Source organism: Stegodyphus dumicola, chromosome 8 (assembly GCF_044657685.1).
Source record: "Stegodyphus dumicola isolate Sdum_Otavi_A_Nest chromosome 8, ASM4465768v1".
In the NCBI taxonomy this organism is placed as follows: Eukaryota; Metazoa; Arthropoda; class Arachnida; order Araneae; family Eresidae; genus Stegodyphus; species Stegodyphus dumicola.
The window spans coordinates 108202630-108221491 of record NC_140775.1 but is presented as its reverse complement, the minus strand read 5'-3'; the positions used below and the strand labels follow the sequence as shown (position 1 = coordinate 108221491).

Sequence of the window (18862 nt, the reverse complement as noted above, 5' to 3'; positions counted from 1 at the left end):
TATCACACACTGAGACAATTAAGCCTGAATTGTATTAGCTTAGTTATTTATTATATTTACATCTATTTCTTGCACATGCTTAAGGGTCCTGAATAAATAATTCTCACAGATACTTAAGTGTTATCAAGGGCCTGCCCTAGATATCTTGTCACTTGATGCAGTCTCTGCAGGTCCTAAAGTCTGCTACCAAGCGCCTCCCTAAGTTTTAAATTTTTTCTGCTCCTAAATTTTGGGCCCCACTGCTTTCTTTAAATTCCAAAAGTATTTTCATTCCTAAATTTTGTTGCTCGGTGCTTCTCTGAATTCGAAAAATCTTGTCTTTCCTATATTATGCCACCTGGTGCGGCCATGCAAGCTCTGGCGCCAGTTCTGGGTTTATGTGATAAACAATTAACACTAAATGTAATCTTTTGGCCTATGAGTGTCATTAACAGAATCTATTTTTCGCATATGGAAAGAATTTTTTATTAAATTTTCCCTTGTCAACATTTAGCATATCTGTAATCATTGCCAAGCATAATGTCAACATAAAAGGTTTCTATGTTCTTTGCTATTCATTTACAAATATAAAAAAAAATTGTTTAGGCATCACTGCATAAGTCATTACGCAAGTTGTCATGTGTTGATAAACATACAGTGATGAAAGTAAAATATAATAAATAATGATTCGCCAGGTTGGCGTCATAGATATGCAATAAAATATTAGCAATGTTTCTGTGTAGAATGTTTTTGTTTGAGATGTATGCCAAGCAGCTACGCAGCTACAGAGCCAAATTATTGATCAGACAAATTTGTGCTAAAATGATTGTTTCTTTAATGATGAGGTATTTTATTTAGTGCCGAAGAGAAATTAAGAATCGTAATTCTCCACATGTCTTCTTACGGGGGAAACAGTCAAATACGTAAAGTATAAAAAAAAAAATTCCTAAAAAAATTTTTGGTGGTGGTTTTAAGGTCCAGATTTTAGATTATTCTGGGTATTGGACGTCTGGGTCTAGGACTTTGTATTAGCAAAATGAGTTGCTAAACCAATAAAATCATTTTCACAGTATGGTATAACGTCGCTCTGTGCTACCCTCATACTGCTTGCCATTAACCCTCCAAATGGCCAGGGGTTTGGAATCCAAATTGTAAACTTCCCAAAAGGCTATGAGTAAATGGTATTTTCTTGATTATAATTTCGACTCTTCTACTTTGACAGCTTTTCTTCCAGTATTTATAACAACTTAATTGTCTGGACACAGTTCAAGATGGTTCAGTCATGTCATGCTTCACCTCTTTTCAGTAATGTTTTTTATTTTGTACATCTTACGAAGTTCCAATAAATTAGGTTCATGTTTCTTCTAGGCTCAAACTTGAGCTGTCAGAGCTCAAGAACAAACATTTATGTATTAGGAACTCCAAAAATATATTAGTTCGCATAACGTTTAAACCACATAAAATAATACCATAAAAAAGGAAACTTCACTGTATAAAGGAAGAAAATAACCATCATTTATGTATTAAAAATAATTCTATATACTAAATTTTTAAAATTTATTTATATTTTGCTCAATTAAAATTTAGTTTCTTTTGAAATTTTCAAACTGGACTTTAATGAATCAAGATTGATCAAAGCTGGTCTGTGCATAGTATTGATGTACTATCTTAAATAACATATACAGATCTCTAAGTAAGAATAAATATTTTATTTACTTATTTATTTATTTCCAATTGAAAGACTTGTCTTTTTTGAAATCCTTTATTTTTAATAATTATCTAATGTCATGTGTCACAGTTTTCATTCACAAAGCAATTCTCTATAATGAGACATCGCCTTCATAAACATTGTTGGTACAGTAAAGCCCAAAATCTAGACTCATTGGGACTTTGGCAATTCTGGATTTTTCTATTTTTTGGGATACTGAATCATCAGTTTAAATCTAATAAGATGACATGCAGAAATTATGAAATTAAAAATATGAAATAGTGATTTATGAAATAATGAAGCATTTATGACCTTAAGAAAAGCAAAATGTACAGCCACACACACATAGAGAGAGAGAAAAAAAAGAGCTCAGTATTTATTTGTCCAATTTATTACATATTTTTTTTTTCAATGTAAGTTGTTTAATTTGCTTGTTTCTTTGTGCTAATGCTTTCTCTTTAATTCCATAGATGGACATTATTTCTTATTTAGTTACAGATTTCCACTGTTGAAATTATGTAATTGCCATGTCTAAAATTCATTGGTGCGCACAAGGGGGGTCTGGACATCCCTCCTCCATCCCCTTAGATTTTTTTTTTTTTTTTGATTGATTATAATCCTATGTGTATAGCATGTAAGATAAGTCCAAACAAAGGTTACAATAATTTCAGTCCTAATAAATGAAAAAATAAAATTTCTATTCTCTTTTTCTTCCCCTTCAGAACTTAATTGCATGTGAACATAAAACACCCTCTTTTTCTCAGAACTGAACTATTCATTTGCTTACTGTTGTACTCTAGTGTCTTCTTGAAGGAATAGGTTATCTTTCCTCCCTATTTTGTTAACAGACAAGGTCAAAAGTTGAGTCATCTCACCATGTGCACTGGGAAGCCCACATTGACAGCAAAGTCAAAAATTCTTTCATTACTTGTATTTCATGATTCTACATGACTATGTAACATGTATATTCTTTCAATGTAGCGTAAATCCATTTTGATTTTCAAGTTGTAAAAATATGATTTTTACCGTTATAGTATTATAAAAATGGGTGATCAAAGTCATGAAGAAAACAAGTCACATTATTGTCTTTTGGGAAAAATGTACGGGGAGATGAAAAACAAAATATTCTGGAAGTGAAAGATGATTTTTGTTCTACCACAAATGGTTTGCCTTAGCCTGAAAAGGTACTGGATGATAATGTATAAGAGGAGTAAGTGAAAATTTAAGGTATCCGAGTTGCAGCCAAAATAATGAAAATAATATTCAAACTCCAATATAAAAAATTACAGTAATTGATTTTGATGTAGCGAATTACATTAAAATTATGGGACCTAACCAGATTTTAAGGTAACTGATATTTTAAGCAATATATAGTACCTTGATAAAAATTATACTTTCCCAATTACACTTTTATAATAAAAAAAAATTTTAATTTCTAATGCTGTTCGTTTCCGAATCACACTGGTTGTCATATTCTCAAAAAATGGGTGGTGCTTTCTGCAAATATTGTGTTCTATATTTCAAAGGAAGTAGGTGCCCACAAATTCAAAGCACTGGAAAATTAGTATCAGAACCTTTCAAAAAGTGGAACCACGCTGTAGAATATTTTAAAAACCACGATTCATTAACCCTGATTGGCATGACCGGCTTTATCCAGTCATGAGATTTTTTGTCACTTGATACATATTAGCTTATAACTTAAAATATTTTGCTATCTTACTTTCTTTAATAATGTAAATGTAATCTTAATGAATATAAATTTATGAAAATAGAAGCTAAAATAAGTAATTATATAAATTTAGGTAATAAATGCTGCATAAATATAGGGTTTAATGACAGATCCAAAAATCTGTGCCGCTCAGAGGCTTAAAATATCACCAACAATGCCTCAAAGGTACTCAAATTTGAAAAAAAAAAAAAAAAATAGGGAAAATTCTATCGTTAGTATCGACAAAAAGAAAGCTGGAGAAGTTTCTAAAAATCACCAAATTTAATGTTCTGTTATTAAAAATGTGTAAACAAGAATTGCTTTAAGGGAACTTTCGAATTATGGTCCCTTAAATGTAACCAAGGAACCGAATATAAATGAAGGAAACTTTGCAGCGCTTGTTAAATTTCATGCAGAAGTTGGAGATGATGTTCTAGAAAAACATTTAAAAGACAGTGGGAGAAATACATCAGTTGGAAAACACAAAACTAAATAATTTCATCAACCAATGAAATTATTTTGAAAGATATTGTCAACAGTGTAAACAAAAGTGAGTGTTTCATCATCATTGCAGACAAAATGACTGATATTGCAGGGATTCAGCAGTTATCTTTAGCTGTACGCTTTATTAATGATAATTTAATTCATGAAGAATTCCTACAAATTTATTACAGTTACTAGTTGTACTAGTATTGATCTAATATCAACAATTTTAAAATCTTTGGAATCATTTAGAATAAATTTATCGTTTTTAGGGGACAGGGTTAAGATGGAGCTACAAGATCAAAGGGTGAGGAACTGTAAGGCGTAAATGCTCATTTAAAGGAAAGATATCCTCTTGCTTTATTTGTCCACTGCAATTTGCACAGTTTAAATGTAGCAATATCCATTTCATGCAATATATCGGAGATCCAGACTTCTAAATTAATAATACAATTCTCTTCTGGGAATAATACGATTCCCAGAATTACTGATACAGTTTCCTTCTGGAAGTATAAATTACTGATACAATTCCCTGGGAATTGTATCAGTAATTTATACTTTTTTCAGGCACCAAAATGACAACATTGTCTAAAAGCTAAAATTGAAGAATATTGCTGAGAGTAAAAAAAGCAAAAATTGGTTAGAATGTGCATGACAAGATGGGTTGAAAGATGTGATTCTGTAATTGTCTTGGAGCTTTTTCCTGCCATTATAGCAGCCCTTGAGGAAATTTTGTTTTGGAAAGATAGATGCCTCAACTAATGCATCTTTAATTCATGCCTCATTATTGAAATCAGGTTTCTTAATATTCCTGTTGTGTTAAAGTAAGTTATTTACTGTAACTAGAAAATTTGTGAATATTTACAATCAATTACTCTTGATTTCAAGAAAGCTCTAAATTACACAGACTCAGTAATTGAAAGCCGCGAGGATTTTAAAATTATTCTTGATATTATTTTTAAAGAAATATATGTTGAAGCTGAAAAATTATTGAAAGGATTCAGAAGGAAATAATACAGAATTGAAAATGCCTAGGTTTCATGGCAGAAAATGCTCCGGTTATCGTAATAACGTTCTAGCTGCTAATGCCGAAGAATACCATAAGCGAAGTATTTTTCTACCTTTTATAAACAACATGTTTTCACAACTCAAAGATGAACTTAATTTATAATGCAGAACATGTAAATGACTTTCGAAATTGGCTGAATTTTATTCAAAAGGCGAAACTTTACAGCTCGAAGATATTTTACTTTCCAAGCTGAAACTTAAAAATAACAGTGAATCATCATTCCTTACCATCTGCATTTGAATATTATTTGTCTTGCAGTGAGGAATTTTATCCTCATGTTAAAAGACTCTAAAAATTTTGTGTACTCTTCCTATAATGAATTGCACAAGTGAGATATCTTTTTCGACTTTGAGAAGGCTGAGAACATACTTAAGGGTACCATGCATAATGAATATTTAAATGCTCTTGCTCTGCTGAATTCAAGCAACATCACCATTACTCCTGAGAAAGTTATAAATGAAATCATAAAAAAAAAAAACTCCAAGAAAACTAGATTTTATTCTGTGACGGTTTGTAAGCCTATAGAAGCAGACTGGTGAATGTAAATGAAAACACTGTAATCATCATGTTTTTAGTTTTGTAATTACAAATTAAAGTGAGATTCTTCTCCTCCTTCTGTGACTTGGTGCTTCTATAATGATGAATTTGCTTTGCTATTTTTATTTTTGAATTTTGAGAAAAGGAAATGCATAAATTATTGTGCTTTCAGGTAATTTAATTAAGTATTTGTTATTAATATTTTATTAATTAATGCTAATTATTTATTCCATAATTTATTTTTTACTGGTTTTTGTTTCTAACAATCAATAAAATCAAAAGAATATGTTTGGTGGCATATTGGGGTATGATGCGAGAATGGTGGACTTTTGGCCTTCGACCCCCCATCACCATCTTGAAAAATTCCTCTGTGCACCACTGCAAGAATTTCATTCTGAATTCTTAATTGTAATTTTTTCATTCTCAGCAACATCTCTCTCTGTCACTTTCTTTCTATTGGTAGCAATATGTTCTGGATTTAGAATCAGCTATGGATTTCACTGTCCATTAGTTTATTGAGGACTGAAGCACTGTCATCACAATGAAGTTATATCATCTTCATTTATCACCATTTCTTCACACTTTTTAAAAAGTTCCATTAATTGGAAAATTTCGTTTTTTTGTTTGTGATATCTGAACACCTAATCCGTGGCTAAAGCTTAACTAGTGTCCACTATACAGTATTGGTGATGTACATGAGATTGACGACTAAAGACATGTTGTTGTGCTAAATTTTGTTTTGCTTCTGTTGCATGTTGATAAAATTAAGCTTGTATTATATTAGTCATTTATTATACTTAGCCCTATTTCCCACACATGCTTAAAGCTTACCCAGTGCCAACACAAGCATTTTGCAGTCCAGTGCAATCTCTGTGACTCTGAAATTCTGCTGCCAAGCACTTTACTAAATTCTAAAAATTTTAAAATCCGAATGCCTTCTCAAAATTCTAAAGATTTTGCCATCCCTTAATTTTGTTACCTGGTGCATCTCTAAATTCTAAAACTTTTATGTCCCGTGAATTCTGCCGGCTGGTGTGTCAGCGCCTGTGGTGGCAGTGATCCTGTGCTTATCTGAATATCAAATCATAAACCACTGTGGTGATGGCGATAAGGAGTGCGCCTTGCGCCCTCCGATAAGTGTGGCAACCCTAGAGGAGAAGTTTCTTACGAGTAGTGAGCAGAGCGAAACAGGCAGGCTGTCGGGCAGTGTGCGCGAAGTTCCGAAATAAAGCTTAATTTTTATTGTGCACTATGTCTTGTTAATATTTATATTAATGCAGTAAGAACATAATCTGTGATATGGAATTCGAGGATTGGTGGTAAAACATAACCGGAAATCTCCATAATGGTAACCCGGACTGTGTTAAATCGTATGAACAGTTCTCAAGCACTTTCGGTTTTGACTACAAGCCATCACTCAAGATCTCCAAACCAGAAGTAATGGATTACATCGGTTTTCATCCTCCGGATCACAGATGAGTAGTAATTATAGATCATTTTATAATTACGTTTTCTACTTATCATTTAATTTAATTTTCTTTAGTTAAATTTTTGCTTTTATTTTGGCTTAAAAACCTTGCACAATGTCTTATGATTATGCCGTCCAAATTCCGGTTTATAACCGATCAGACCCATCTTTATGGTTTATTATGTGTGAAAGTACCTTTGCTCTTGCCACCCCAAACCTATCACAGAATCCATTACTAAATATAATTATGTAGTTGCTCATCTTCCTCCAGATATTGCATCAGTAGTACGGGATTTACTTATGAAACTAGATCCTATTGATCCATATACAAAGCTTAAAACTGAGTTAATAAATCGTTCAGGAGAATCTTCTCAGCAAGAAATTCGCCAATTATTATCTGGAGAAGAATTAGGCTCTCGAAAACCTTCCGATTTGCTTAGAAATATGAAGCGTCGAGCAGAATCTTTAAATGTTCCTGATAACTTAATGTTAGAATTATTCCTTCAACGTTTGCCTTCGACTGTTCAGTCTATTTTGGCAGCGGTTTCCAATTTAACTGTAGATAAAGCTGCAGAAATTGCCGACAGAATTTTAGAAGTAAATCCAACCCCAGAGACTTGTGCCGTTTCTCGCACAGTCGATCAGTCTCTTGAGGATAAATTGTTTAAACAAATAGAAAAATTAAACAAACGTATTGATCGCATTTCTCTTTCTCGTGGTCGCTCGCCAAATCGCGGAGATCGCAATAAGGAAAGAAGCAATTCCAAAAGGAGAGATTATTCTGTTTGCTGGTATCATAGACGTTTTGGGAAAAAGTGTAGAGATGACAAATGTACAAAACCTTGTTCATGGCAGGGAAACGAAACCAGCAAAGAATAGAGGCGACTTATTCTTTGCCTCAAGTTTCACTTCGCCTGTTCGTTCGTGACCGTAGAACAAACCTTTCATTCTTGGTCGATACCGGCTCTGACGTGTCCTTACTTCCAGCAAATAATTCTCAGAAATGGAATTCGTCCCAACAAACACTTTTCGCTGCTAATTCTTCTACTATTCATGTTTATGGTCAAAAAACACTTTCTTTGGATTTCAAATTAAGACGACAGTTTACATGGACTTTTCTTATAGCAAATGTTAAGTACACCCATTCTTGGAGCAGATTTTCTCCATTTCTTTGAATTGGTCCCTGATCTCAGAAACAAATGTCTCAAAGATTTAAAAACGCATTTTAAAACCATCGGTTGCGTGAAAAATGCAAGCATTTATTCAGTAAAAACTGTATTTAATGATACACCATATCACAAAATTTTAAAAGAATTTCCTTCAGTTACTAGATTACCAGATCCTAACCAACCTGTTAAACACAACACCGTTCATTATATCATAACTAAAGGTCCACCTGTGGTTGCAAAACCTCGTCGGTTAGCTCCAGATCGCTTAAAAATAGCAAAACAAGAATTTCAAACTATGATGCAATTGGGGCATTTGAGACCTTCGAGCAGCAATTATGCATCCCCACTTCACATGGTTCCAAAAAAGGGAAGTCTGGAATGGAGACCTGTAGGAGATTATCGAGCATTGAACGCTCAAACAATAAAAGACAAATACCCTATTCCATGCTTAGCCGATTTTACTGCTGCATTGCACGGTACTAAAATTTTTAGTCATGTCGACCTGATTAAGGCATACCATCAAATACCAATTAACCCAGCCGACATCCACAAAACTGCCATATGCACACCATTCGGTTTATTCGAAAGTACCCGTATGCAATTCGGCTTATGCAATGCATCTGCGACTTTTCAACGTTTTATAGATGAAGTCACGCAGGGTTTAGAAGGCGTTTACGCTTTTGTCGATGACTTGCTCATAGCCTCTAAAGATTCTGAGGAACATTGCAGGCATTTGAAAGCTTTATTTTCCAAACTTCAGGAATATGGACTTTGCATAAATGTTTCAAAATGCACCTTTGGTCAAACATCTATTGATTTCTTAGGTTTTCACCTTAGTGAAAATGGAATTGAACCTCTTCCTGACAAAGTCAAATGTATTTTAGATTTTCCTCAACCTACCACTCTCACTCAGCTTCGCCGATTTTTAGGCATGTTTAACTTTTACAGATGTTTCATATCTAAAGCAGCACATATTCTTTCCCCTTTAATAAAATTGTTAGAAGGCTATATTAATAAAAAGAAATCTCGTTCTCGTGTTCAGGATTCATCCCCACAATTAAATTGGAACGAGAATGCTGAACAAGCCTTTATTGCTGCCAAAAATGCCATTGCTCAGGCTACCCTTTTGAGACACCCTATTCCCGGAGCCCAGCTAAGCATCTGGGTAGATGCCTCAGACGTCGCAATCGGCGGCACACTTATGCAGTTGTCTCAACAAACATGGGAACCTATAGCATTTTTCTCTATGAAACTCAATAAAAGTCAACAGAAATGGTCCGCGTACGATAGGGAATTATTTTCTATTTATTCTGCAATTAAGAAATTCCGACACATGTTAGAGGGCAGAAATTTTATAATTTATACGGATCAAAAACCGTTAATATACGCTTTTAAACAGAACCCTCATAAATGTTCACCTCGACAATTGCAACATTTAGATTTTATTTCTCAGTACTCTACTGATATTAGGCATGTGCAAGGTTCAAAAAACGTCGTTGCTGACGCTCTTTCAAGAATCGAAATTGATTCCATAACAAAATCTCCATTTTTGGATTTTAAAAAATTTTCGGAAGCTCAAAGGCATGATCCGGAGGTACAAGACCTTCTCAAAAACAACACATCATCTTTGAAACTGGAATTTAAACCGTGCCAATATTCTGATGGTAATATTCTGTGTGACATATCAACAGACGTTCCTCGTCCATTTGTTCCAAATTCCTTTCTCAGACTCATCTTTAATCATCTGCATAATCTGTCACATCCAGGAATTGCAGCTACTACGAAGCTTATTTGTTCTCGTTATGTATGGCCCGATATGAAACGTCATATCAAAAATTGGGTGAAATCCTGTGAATCTTGCCAAAAATCGAAAATTACTAGGCATACTAAAGCACCACTGGGCACATTCTCTCTTCCTGATACACGTTTTTCAGAAATCCATATGGATATCGTTGGACCGTTACCTCCATCAGAAGGCAACGTGTACCTTTTGACTCTAATAGATAGATTCTCCAGATGGCCTGAAGCCATTCCCATCCCGGATATGAAAACGGAAACCATTTGCAGAGCCATCTTCAACTGTTGGATATCTCGTTTTGGCTGCCCATCGATCATAACAACAGACCAAGGTTCTCAAATGAGATCCGCACTTTTTTCAGAATTCACGCGCATTTTGGGTACGAACAGAATCACAACAACAGCCTATCATCCAATGTCCAACGGCATTGTTGAACGATTTCATCGACATTTAAAATCTTCTCTCAAGGCTCACAAGACCAATAACTGGACTGAAACACTACCAGTTGTTATGCTTGGTATTCGTACAGCCGTAAAGGAAGATCTACAGTCATCTTGTGCTGAACTGGTGTACGGCACAACTCTCAAGCTGCCTAGTGATATGATAACGTCATCTAAGATATCTCCGTATGACACACAATTTATCACGAATCTTCGGCATAGAATGCAACAGTTGAATCCAATAGCAACATCTGCACATTACCAAGAAAAATGTTACGTAAGTGCTACCTTAAAGTCGTGTACGCATGTATACTTACGTGTCGATCGAGTAAAGCCACCTCTGTGCCAACCATATACAGGTCCGCATAAAGTCCTTTCTAGAACGGACAAAACTTTCACAATTGATGTTAACGGTCTGAAATCTACTGTGTCTATAGACCGTGTGAAACCAGCCTATTTGCTTTCGGACTCTAATTTGCCTGAACTGAAAACAAATAAAGACTTAAAGAAAGTTCAGCGGAATAAATCTGCAAACGAACTCTCTAAGACACAAACTGTCACCAGATCGGGAAGACATGTTCACTTCCCTAAGAAACTTGCTTCTTACATAACAATTTAAAACATTTTTTTAAAATTCATATCTTAACATATTTCTTGTTATTTCATGTTTATTATATGTGTCAATACCTTGTTATATATTGAATTTCATTTTGATCTTTTCTAATTTTATATTCTAATTTTGTAATCATGTAAAAAATACCCGACAGTACGGATACTCTGAGATAATTTCATAACCTATGTCGTTCCTTTGAATAGCCATTAAGGGAACTGGGGGGAAACTCTGTGGTGATGGCAATAAGGAGCGCGCCTTGCGCCCTCCGATAAGCGTGGCAACCCTAGAGGAGAAGTTTCTTACGAGTAGCGAGCAGAGCGAAACAGGCAGGCTGTCGGGCAGTGTGCGCGAAGTTCCGAAATAAAGCTTAATTTTTATTGTGCACTATGTCTTGTTAATATTTATATTAATGCAGTAAGAACATAATCTGTGATATGGAATTCGAGGATTGGTGGTAAAACATAACCGGAAATCTCCATACCACTAACTGTAATCTTTTAACCTATTCGTATCATTTACAAAATCTATTTTTATCATATGGAAAGAAATTTCTGTTAAATTTCTCCTCATCATCGCACTGAGTACTGTAATCATCGCCAAGTGTAATATCACTATGCAAGCTTACCATGGTCTTTGGAATTCAATTACAAATATTTAAAAAGAAATTGTTTAGACATTGCTGTGGGAGTCATTCCTCAGACTGCGGTATGTTGATATTCATGCAGTGATAAAAGCAAAAAATAATAATAATAATAATAATAATAATAATAATTTGCCAGGTTAGCATCAGTGCCAAAGTGAAATTAAGTTAAGAATCAGGACTCTTCAAGTGTTTTATCATGAAAAAATATCAAATTCACAATTGTAAAACTTAAAAAAAAATTCTAAAAAAGTGGTTGCTTGTGATCTAGAGGTATGGATTTTAGATCATGCCAGATATTGGACATCTGGATTTCAACATCTGGACATCTGGATTGTGTTTCTTTGTTATATAACTGATCAGTGTGATTTCAGTTTATTTTTATGGTGGGTATATGGGATTAAGTGAAAAATGGATTGTATACAGTTTCAAAATCTAGCAATTTTTAAGTGGTATTTTTTCATGTACATTTTAAATTGCTGTTCGAAATCGTTATTTATTTGTAATTTATATAAATTGATAAGTGCAGGTTTTTATACTATTTAAATAGTTAGGGTATGTACTTTTTTTATAAATTATCTACATTAAAATTTTGCTTGTAATTAAATTAGTATGCTAACTGATATGAGTTATAAAGAACATATTCAGTTAATCAAAATAAATATAATTATTTGTTTTATTTTTTTTGACCAAATAAACGATCCGTATTCTGTTGCCTGTGATGCTCTAATGCAAAATTATGAGTAAAAATTTTGTATTTTTTCTCATAATAAAAATTTTTTTACAGTAGTAAGGATAGTAACCATATAAAAAACATTTTCTGATATGTAGGTACTGCCTATATCAAAAATTTTCAACATGTGATTTCATGCATCTAATTACTTTTTTTTTTTTTTTTTTTTGTTCTGTAATAATTCTCTTTTTTTGTGTGTTTAGAGAGAACATATTCTGCTGATCTGCTTAGAATGTTTAAATCAAGCCAACTAAAACCAGAGTTTGTTAAATTTTTGGTTAACAGGCATCTCAAGGAATTAGATTTTGGAAAGTTTCGTTCTTTTTGCTGGGAAGAGGTTGCAGAAAGAGCTATTGAAATTGCAAAGGTGGGATATTTCTTTTTCTTTTATGATACTGTAGAGGTATGTAAGCTGTGTTACAAATAATTTATTTACTTGCCATTATGAATTGCAAATGTGTACTTGATGAGCACAGAGGAAATTAAAATGTTTTATAGTTTTCATATTCTTTTTAGGTCCAGCATAGAAGGGAAAAAAAAAAAAAAAAAATGAGTGTCTTATTTAGTCTTGAAATCACAATTCATGTTCAAACAAAACACATTTAATGAAACCTTAATACATCTATAAGATTGTTTATCTATTAATACAGCATCTATAACACCGTTTATCTATTAATACAAGATCTATATCATCTTACATCTATAAAACAACATCTTACATCTCCTCTCATTAAACAAAAGTGGCGAGAGTTCTATCAATTTCACTCGTGCAGTCAATAGCTAAAAATGAAACAGCGTGCGAGGAGAAATATTAAGGTATGGTTTTAAAATCCCACATTCAGCCTTCCTGCTATGCGTTGACCTCGACGACATTATTCTACTCTTGACAACATAAATCATTGGTCATCTTACATATTCGTTGTCTTCGGTAAAAGGACCATCATCATCAATAAGTCAAAACCTGAAAAGAAATACGAAGAGAGAGGGGAAGATTGCGTGCTAAGGACAAAATTGAAAGGAAACATTTTAATTGTCCTTTATCTTTGCAACAATAACATCATCAACAGTTCCTTCTATTTCTCAGTAAATTTCATCTAAATCAAAAAATATCTTCAATCTTTAACATTTTCGAAAACTTTATTTCATCTTAAAAATAAGATTAACTGAAATAAAAGTCATTATTAGGTGAAAAATCAGAGTTCGATTATCAGTTGTATCACTCCAGGTTTAAATGTCATAATCAGTATTATTTTATACATCATCTTCTGCTTGGGTCCATGGTTTTATGTATTCAGCGCATGTAGTTGTTTTTGTGGGTCTTTCATGATCTCCTTCTTTTACAACATCATAGTAATCATTATTCTTTACTTTGATAATCTTATACAGGCCTAAATACTTTGATTTTAACTTAACGTTTGATCCAAATTGCATTCTTTTGATTGCTACTAAATCTTTAATTTCATAACATTTTGGAGAACGTCTTCGAAGGTTATATGTGTTATATGCTTTCTTATTTCGTTCTTTCACTTTAAATATTTGTTTCTTCGCGTCTTTTCCAAGTTCTTCTTGTTTAGCAAATAATCTCTTCTCCATACTTTCGCTCATGCAATCTTTTTCAAAAGCTAGCATTTCTTGCATGTTCAATTTAACATTTTGAACTTTATTTTCTTTCTCAGACAGGATTTTATCTTTGTTTCTCCTCTGAAATTTTGCAGCTTCTACTTCATTCTTTGATTCTGATAGTTGCTTCTGTAACATTTCTACAGTCTGTTCTGATATAGAAAGTTTTCTTTCCAAACATCTAGCATCCAAATCCATTTGTAAAATAGATTTTTCTTGTTTTAATTGGACACTTTGATTATCTATAATTGGTAAACGTCTGGGTCTCAAAGAAATAGGTTGATTATCTTTTAAAATAAAATCCATTTCAATATTAGTAGATTTTCCTTTGGCTTGTCTTCTTTTAAGTTTTTCAGACATACCAGGATCCAGTTCTTCAGCTGGAAGTCTCTCTTGCTGTTTACTCTTTTTTACTGTTGATATTTCTGTTTCACTATTATTATCTTCAACCAATATCTCAGATTTTGAATTCTTTCTTTTTCTAGAACTTCTTAGCTTTGAAGTGGGGTTTTTTGGAATCATTATTTTTCCCATTACTCTCTTTGATTTCCTAAACTTTTTTTCTTCTTTTCTGGAATTTTTCTTCGTCTTTTAGGAATGAAATTCTTCCCTTCCTCTACATTTTGCAGTTTTCCTTGTCCACGTTTAACATCACTTTTCGCTTCCTGAGACACTTCTTCCTTTAATTCATCTAAAGCAGCATCTGTTTCTTCTATAGGGTTATAGTTCTATTAAGAATATATCTTTGAATTAAGTGTTTAACTTCCGGCCTATATGCTTTATTAATATCCGAACAAATATCTAATCTATTTTCTTGATCAACACTTATATACATTAAATTCGATTAATTTTCGTCTTCCTTTTCATCTTCTGCTACTTTCATAGATATGTCGTTCTTGTTTATAATAATTTCCATTTGCGAAAGCAATTCATTTCCAATAATGGCATTTTCTTTCATTGTTCCTTGAGGCACAACATAAATATTTGATTTAATTTTACAATCATCGATTCATATAGAACCTTTAAAATAACCAATAGGTTTTACTTTATTGTTACCAAGCCTACTAGAATCAAACTGGAAGAAGCAGCTACATGTCCAAATAAATTGCAACGAAAGCATTTTTTTTCCTTTGCTCTTATTTTTGCAGAAATTCTCCGCATGACCAAGATTTCCGCAGTTATAGCAACGAATATTTGTTTTTATTTTACTTTCAAAATGGTTGCTTCTGGTTTTAGAATTAGGCTTAACGGATTTATTTTTATCATTATCTAATTTAATTTTTTCATATATCTTAAGTTTTTCCTGAAATTCTGCCAAAGTTTTACAACCGTAAAGAATAGCTTTATTAAATGTAGAATCATTTATACCATTAATAACATATTCAAATTAAGCGGCGTTTTCAATATTACCTTTAGAACACATATTTTTAATTACCAAAAAATATTCATATAGAGATTCTTTTTGCTGCATTTTACGTTTTGATAATAATTCATGTAACTGAGCAGAATTATACTGAATACCATATTCATTTACTAATAAAGCCTTAAGTGCATTCCATGAATAAATTTTCGTTTCAATTTCAATGAATAATTTTGCTTTGCCAGTTAAAGATCTTTTGGTGAATATCAGTTTCTGCAATTCATTTAGTTTTAACAAATTAGATACATCCTCAAAGTTTTCAATGAATTTGTAAACCGAATTATACGGAAATTTACCATCAAATTTAGAAATCAAACTTTCAAGATCATTAAAATTTATATACATATTTGAAAACTGTGAAAACGGAAATTGAACTGACGACTTACTAATATTTTGTTTTACCTCATGATCTTCATCAAAAACAGCGAAAGAAGACTCGTTGAAAATTCGAGCAGTTGATGCATCGATTTCACTATTAACAGAAATATTCCTTCTGTCATCCAATATTGCTTCATATTCCTCTATTTGTTGCTTGTAATTTGATCCCGATTCTGACACCAATTTTGTGGGTTCTCTTGAGACTCGAAATCACAATTCATATTCAAACAAAACACATTTAATGAAACCTTAATACATCTATAAGATCGTTTATCTATTAATACAGCATCTATAACACCGTTTATCTGTTAATACAAGATCTATATCATCTTACATCTATAAAACAACATCTTACATCTCCTCTCATTAAACAAAAGTGGTGAGAGTTCTATCAATTTCACTCGTGCAGTCAATAGCTAAAAATTAAACAGCGCGCGAGGGAAATATTAAGGTATGGTTTTAAAATCCCACACTTATATGCTAAGTAGGCATTAGTTTGTGATAATAAATGCTATTAAAATACTACATATTTTATTAGAATCAAATTAAATTAAATGAAGCATTTTGTTATATTTACAGGTTATTCTTATTGTTGATTTCTTGTAATTTGAAGGTGAAAGGACTAGAAAACATTAATTTTAATTTGCAAGACTTTAGCATATTTATTTCAAAAAGATTTTAACGATTTTTAGATAATAGATATGCACGTATAATGTACTGTGCAAAGAAATTATTGCATGTTTTAACAATGAATATTTTTAATTCATAAAAAATGATGAAATGTAGCTAGAATAAGTAAAAATGATGAAAGCTATTGTGAAATAAATGACAGTCAGAGAATAAAATGTAGGTCTGGTTGAAAAAGGTAATGAAATACTATCTTCACATTTGTTAGTATTTTAGTTTCCTTTTGATATCAGGAGTATTATTTGAAGGTGTTAGTTTATGTAAGCAAGTAATAGTTGTGACTTTTCTGACAGTAACATCAGAACAAGTCTATGGATTTTATCTTGGCAAGGAGCATATGATTATATCTGTCATTGGCATAGACCTTAGACACTTTGCAGATGATGTTATGACTTTGACCAGTTTTGCTCCAGTTTTAAAGGAGAATCTCCCAGAAGATGGGTTTCAATGTCTCCCATCTCTCTTCCTTTACCATCAGACCACTTGAGAGGACTTTTGGCTCACCTCTATTTTAAGTGCCCCCAGGCCACAAAGGTATTCACATACATCCAAATCTTCTCTGGGATTGGAACCCTGGCTCAATGATATGGCAGCCAGCAATGGTGACTATTATATTGATCAGGATGCCGCAAGTAACAGTAAACAATATTTTAAGTAGATTAGAATAGAATATATTAAATGCATTAAAATGTGGACTAAAAATGTATAATGTCAAATAGCTAAGTTTGATTTAGTCCCAGATGAGAACAGTAAAATTTTCTTTGAAATAATTCTATAAATATTGACAAAAGCATTAGTGTGGATGCTTGTGTTATTGATTATATCATTAAGAAATCACAGGAACTCCAAATTCTGTTGTTCATTTTAGATTATGTTAACACATCTTAAGCAGGAAACAACTAAACTCATTTTGTGCATATTATTATTAAAGTGCAAGAAATGACCAAATTCATTTTGTACAGATTGTTATTAAAGTGCGTAGAATGACTAAACTCATTTTGTGCAGATTGTTATTTATGTACAAGAAATGAGAAAACTTTATTTCTACGAATTATTAGTCAGGTTTTGGGTAACAGAGTGATTTTTTTTAACAATAACCTGGCTTTTTTTGCAGTAAATTCCTAGAAATGGGCCACAGTAGAATAGAATGTGATGAAGAGGAATTGTGTGCTAAATAGTTTGTCAAATTATTCCCGTGTGAATGAGCTTACATATGGTGATTCTAGTGATTAGAAAATTATACAATGTTGTAGGGCTTTAATTTTACCAAGACTTTCAAGTGCAAATTTGGATGATTTAGATTCTGAAGAATGGTCATCGGTAAGCAATCCACCAGTCTTTGAATAGTTTTTTAAGCCACTCAGCAATAAAATAGAAAGCATTGTGAATAGTGTAGCATATACATTTAGTATACACTACACTAAAATACCAAATTTATCACCAAAAGCACCACAGTAAAAGCAAACACAAGGCTGTAAAATTGCATCAGTGTATTGTTTGCTGGTCATTGTCCCATTTGCAAATATAGTATACAGGAGTGTTCTGTCATTACTATGATACTGCCTCTCAGATATAGGTTCTTTTCCTGTATATTTTGTATATGATAAGCAGTACCACTCTTGCATTAGATCAGCTAGTGGCTTCAAGCTGATGACTGACTGAAGCTACTCCCATCAAAAAATGTTATGCAACGTAGTCCTATTTAATCCAATTGCGATGCTCAGAACACCATTGCAGATGGGCAGTATGGTGCTGTCTGACCAGTAGAACACGCACAACAGATCTGCAGGTGTACAATCCTCCTTCTCCTAAGCATCAGGTTGCAGTTTTTTGGGGAGATCCACTATCTTGTAGCAGCAAGAAACTCATTTACCGCTAGCTGAACTGTATCTGGCCCAGTTCCTTTTTGCCAGTAGGGCAATATACCTGTCTCCTGCTGGCATCCATCAGCACTATATACCAGACATGGCCAGCATGTGGCTCTTTGGCACTTTAATCTCAATAAACAGTAGCTTAATTTTTGACATATAATTGCATTTTGAAATAGAAGTAATGCAATGATGCAGATTTTTATTAATTACTAATTTGCTTTCTTGAAGTGTATTATGTATGTAACAATTTAATTGATTTCAAGCTTTGCGCCACAAATTTATCATTAGAATAACAAACAGAATTGCAAATAATTCTATTTCTGTCAATTATTATCACAGTCATGTTACTTTTAGAGCAGATAATGGACATTGGGATATCATATAATATACTTACATGGGGACAGTTTAAAATTAATGCTCTTGAATGTTTTTAAACTCCGATTAATTTTATTTCAGATAGTTCCTGCTTACATTATGTGTAAAATTCCTTGCTTTACAATGATAATCATGGTCCATTGTCTTGGAACATTTGCTATTCTAT

At 32.8% G+C, this 18862-nt stretch overlaps 1 protein-coding gene across 2 annotated transcripts in view; it reads left to right on the top strand.

The window, feature by feature from the left end:
• Positions 1 to 18862, top strand: part of LOC146995918 (uncharacterized) — a 43836-nt gene that overhangs the window by 13754 nt on the left and 11220 nt on the right. Inside the window, exons 1-2 of one of the 2 annotated variants that reach the window (XM_085822250.1) lie at positions 11320 to 11677; positions 12549 to 12712. In XM_085822250.1, the coding sequence (XP_085678376.1) occupies positions 11599 to 11677; positions 12549 to 12712 (243 nt within the window). In that variant the 5' untranslated portion in view covers positions 11320 to 11598. Of the gene's footprint in view, positions 1 to 11319; positions 11678 to 12548; positions 12713 to 18862 lie in introns of those variants that run through there. The other variant, XM_085822249.1, reaches the window with a different exon arrangement.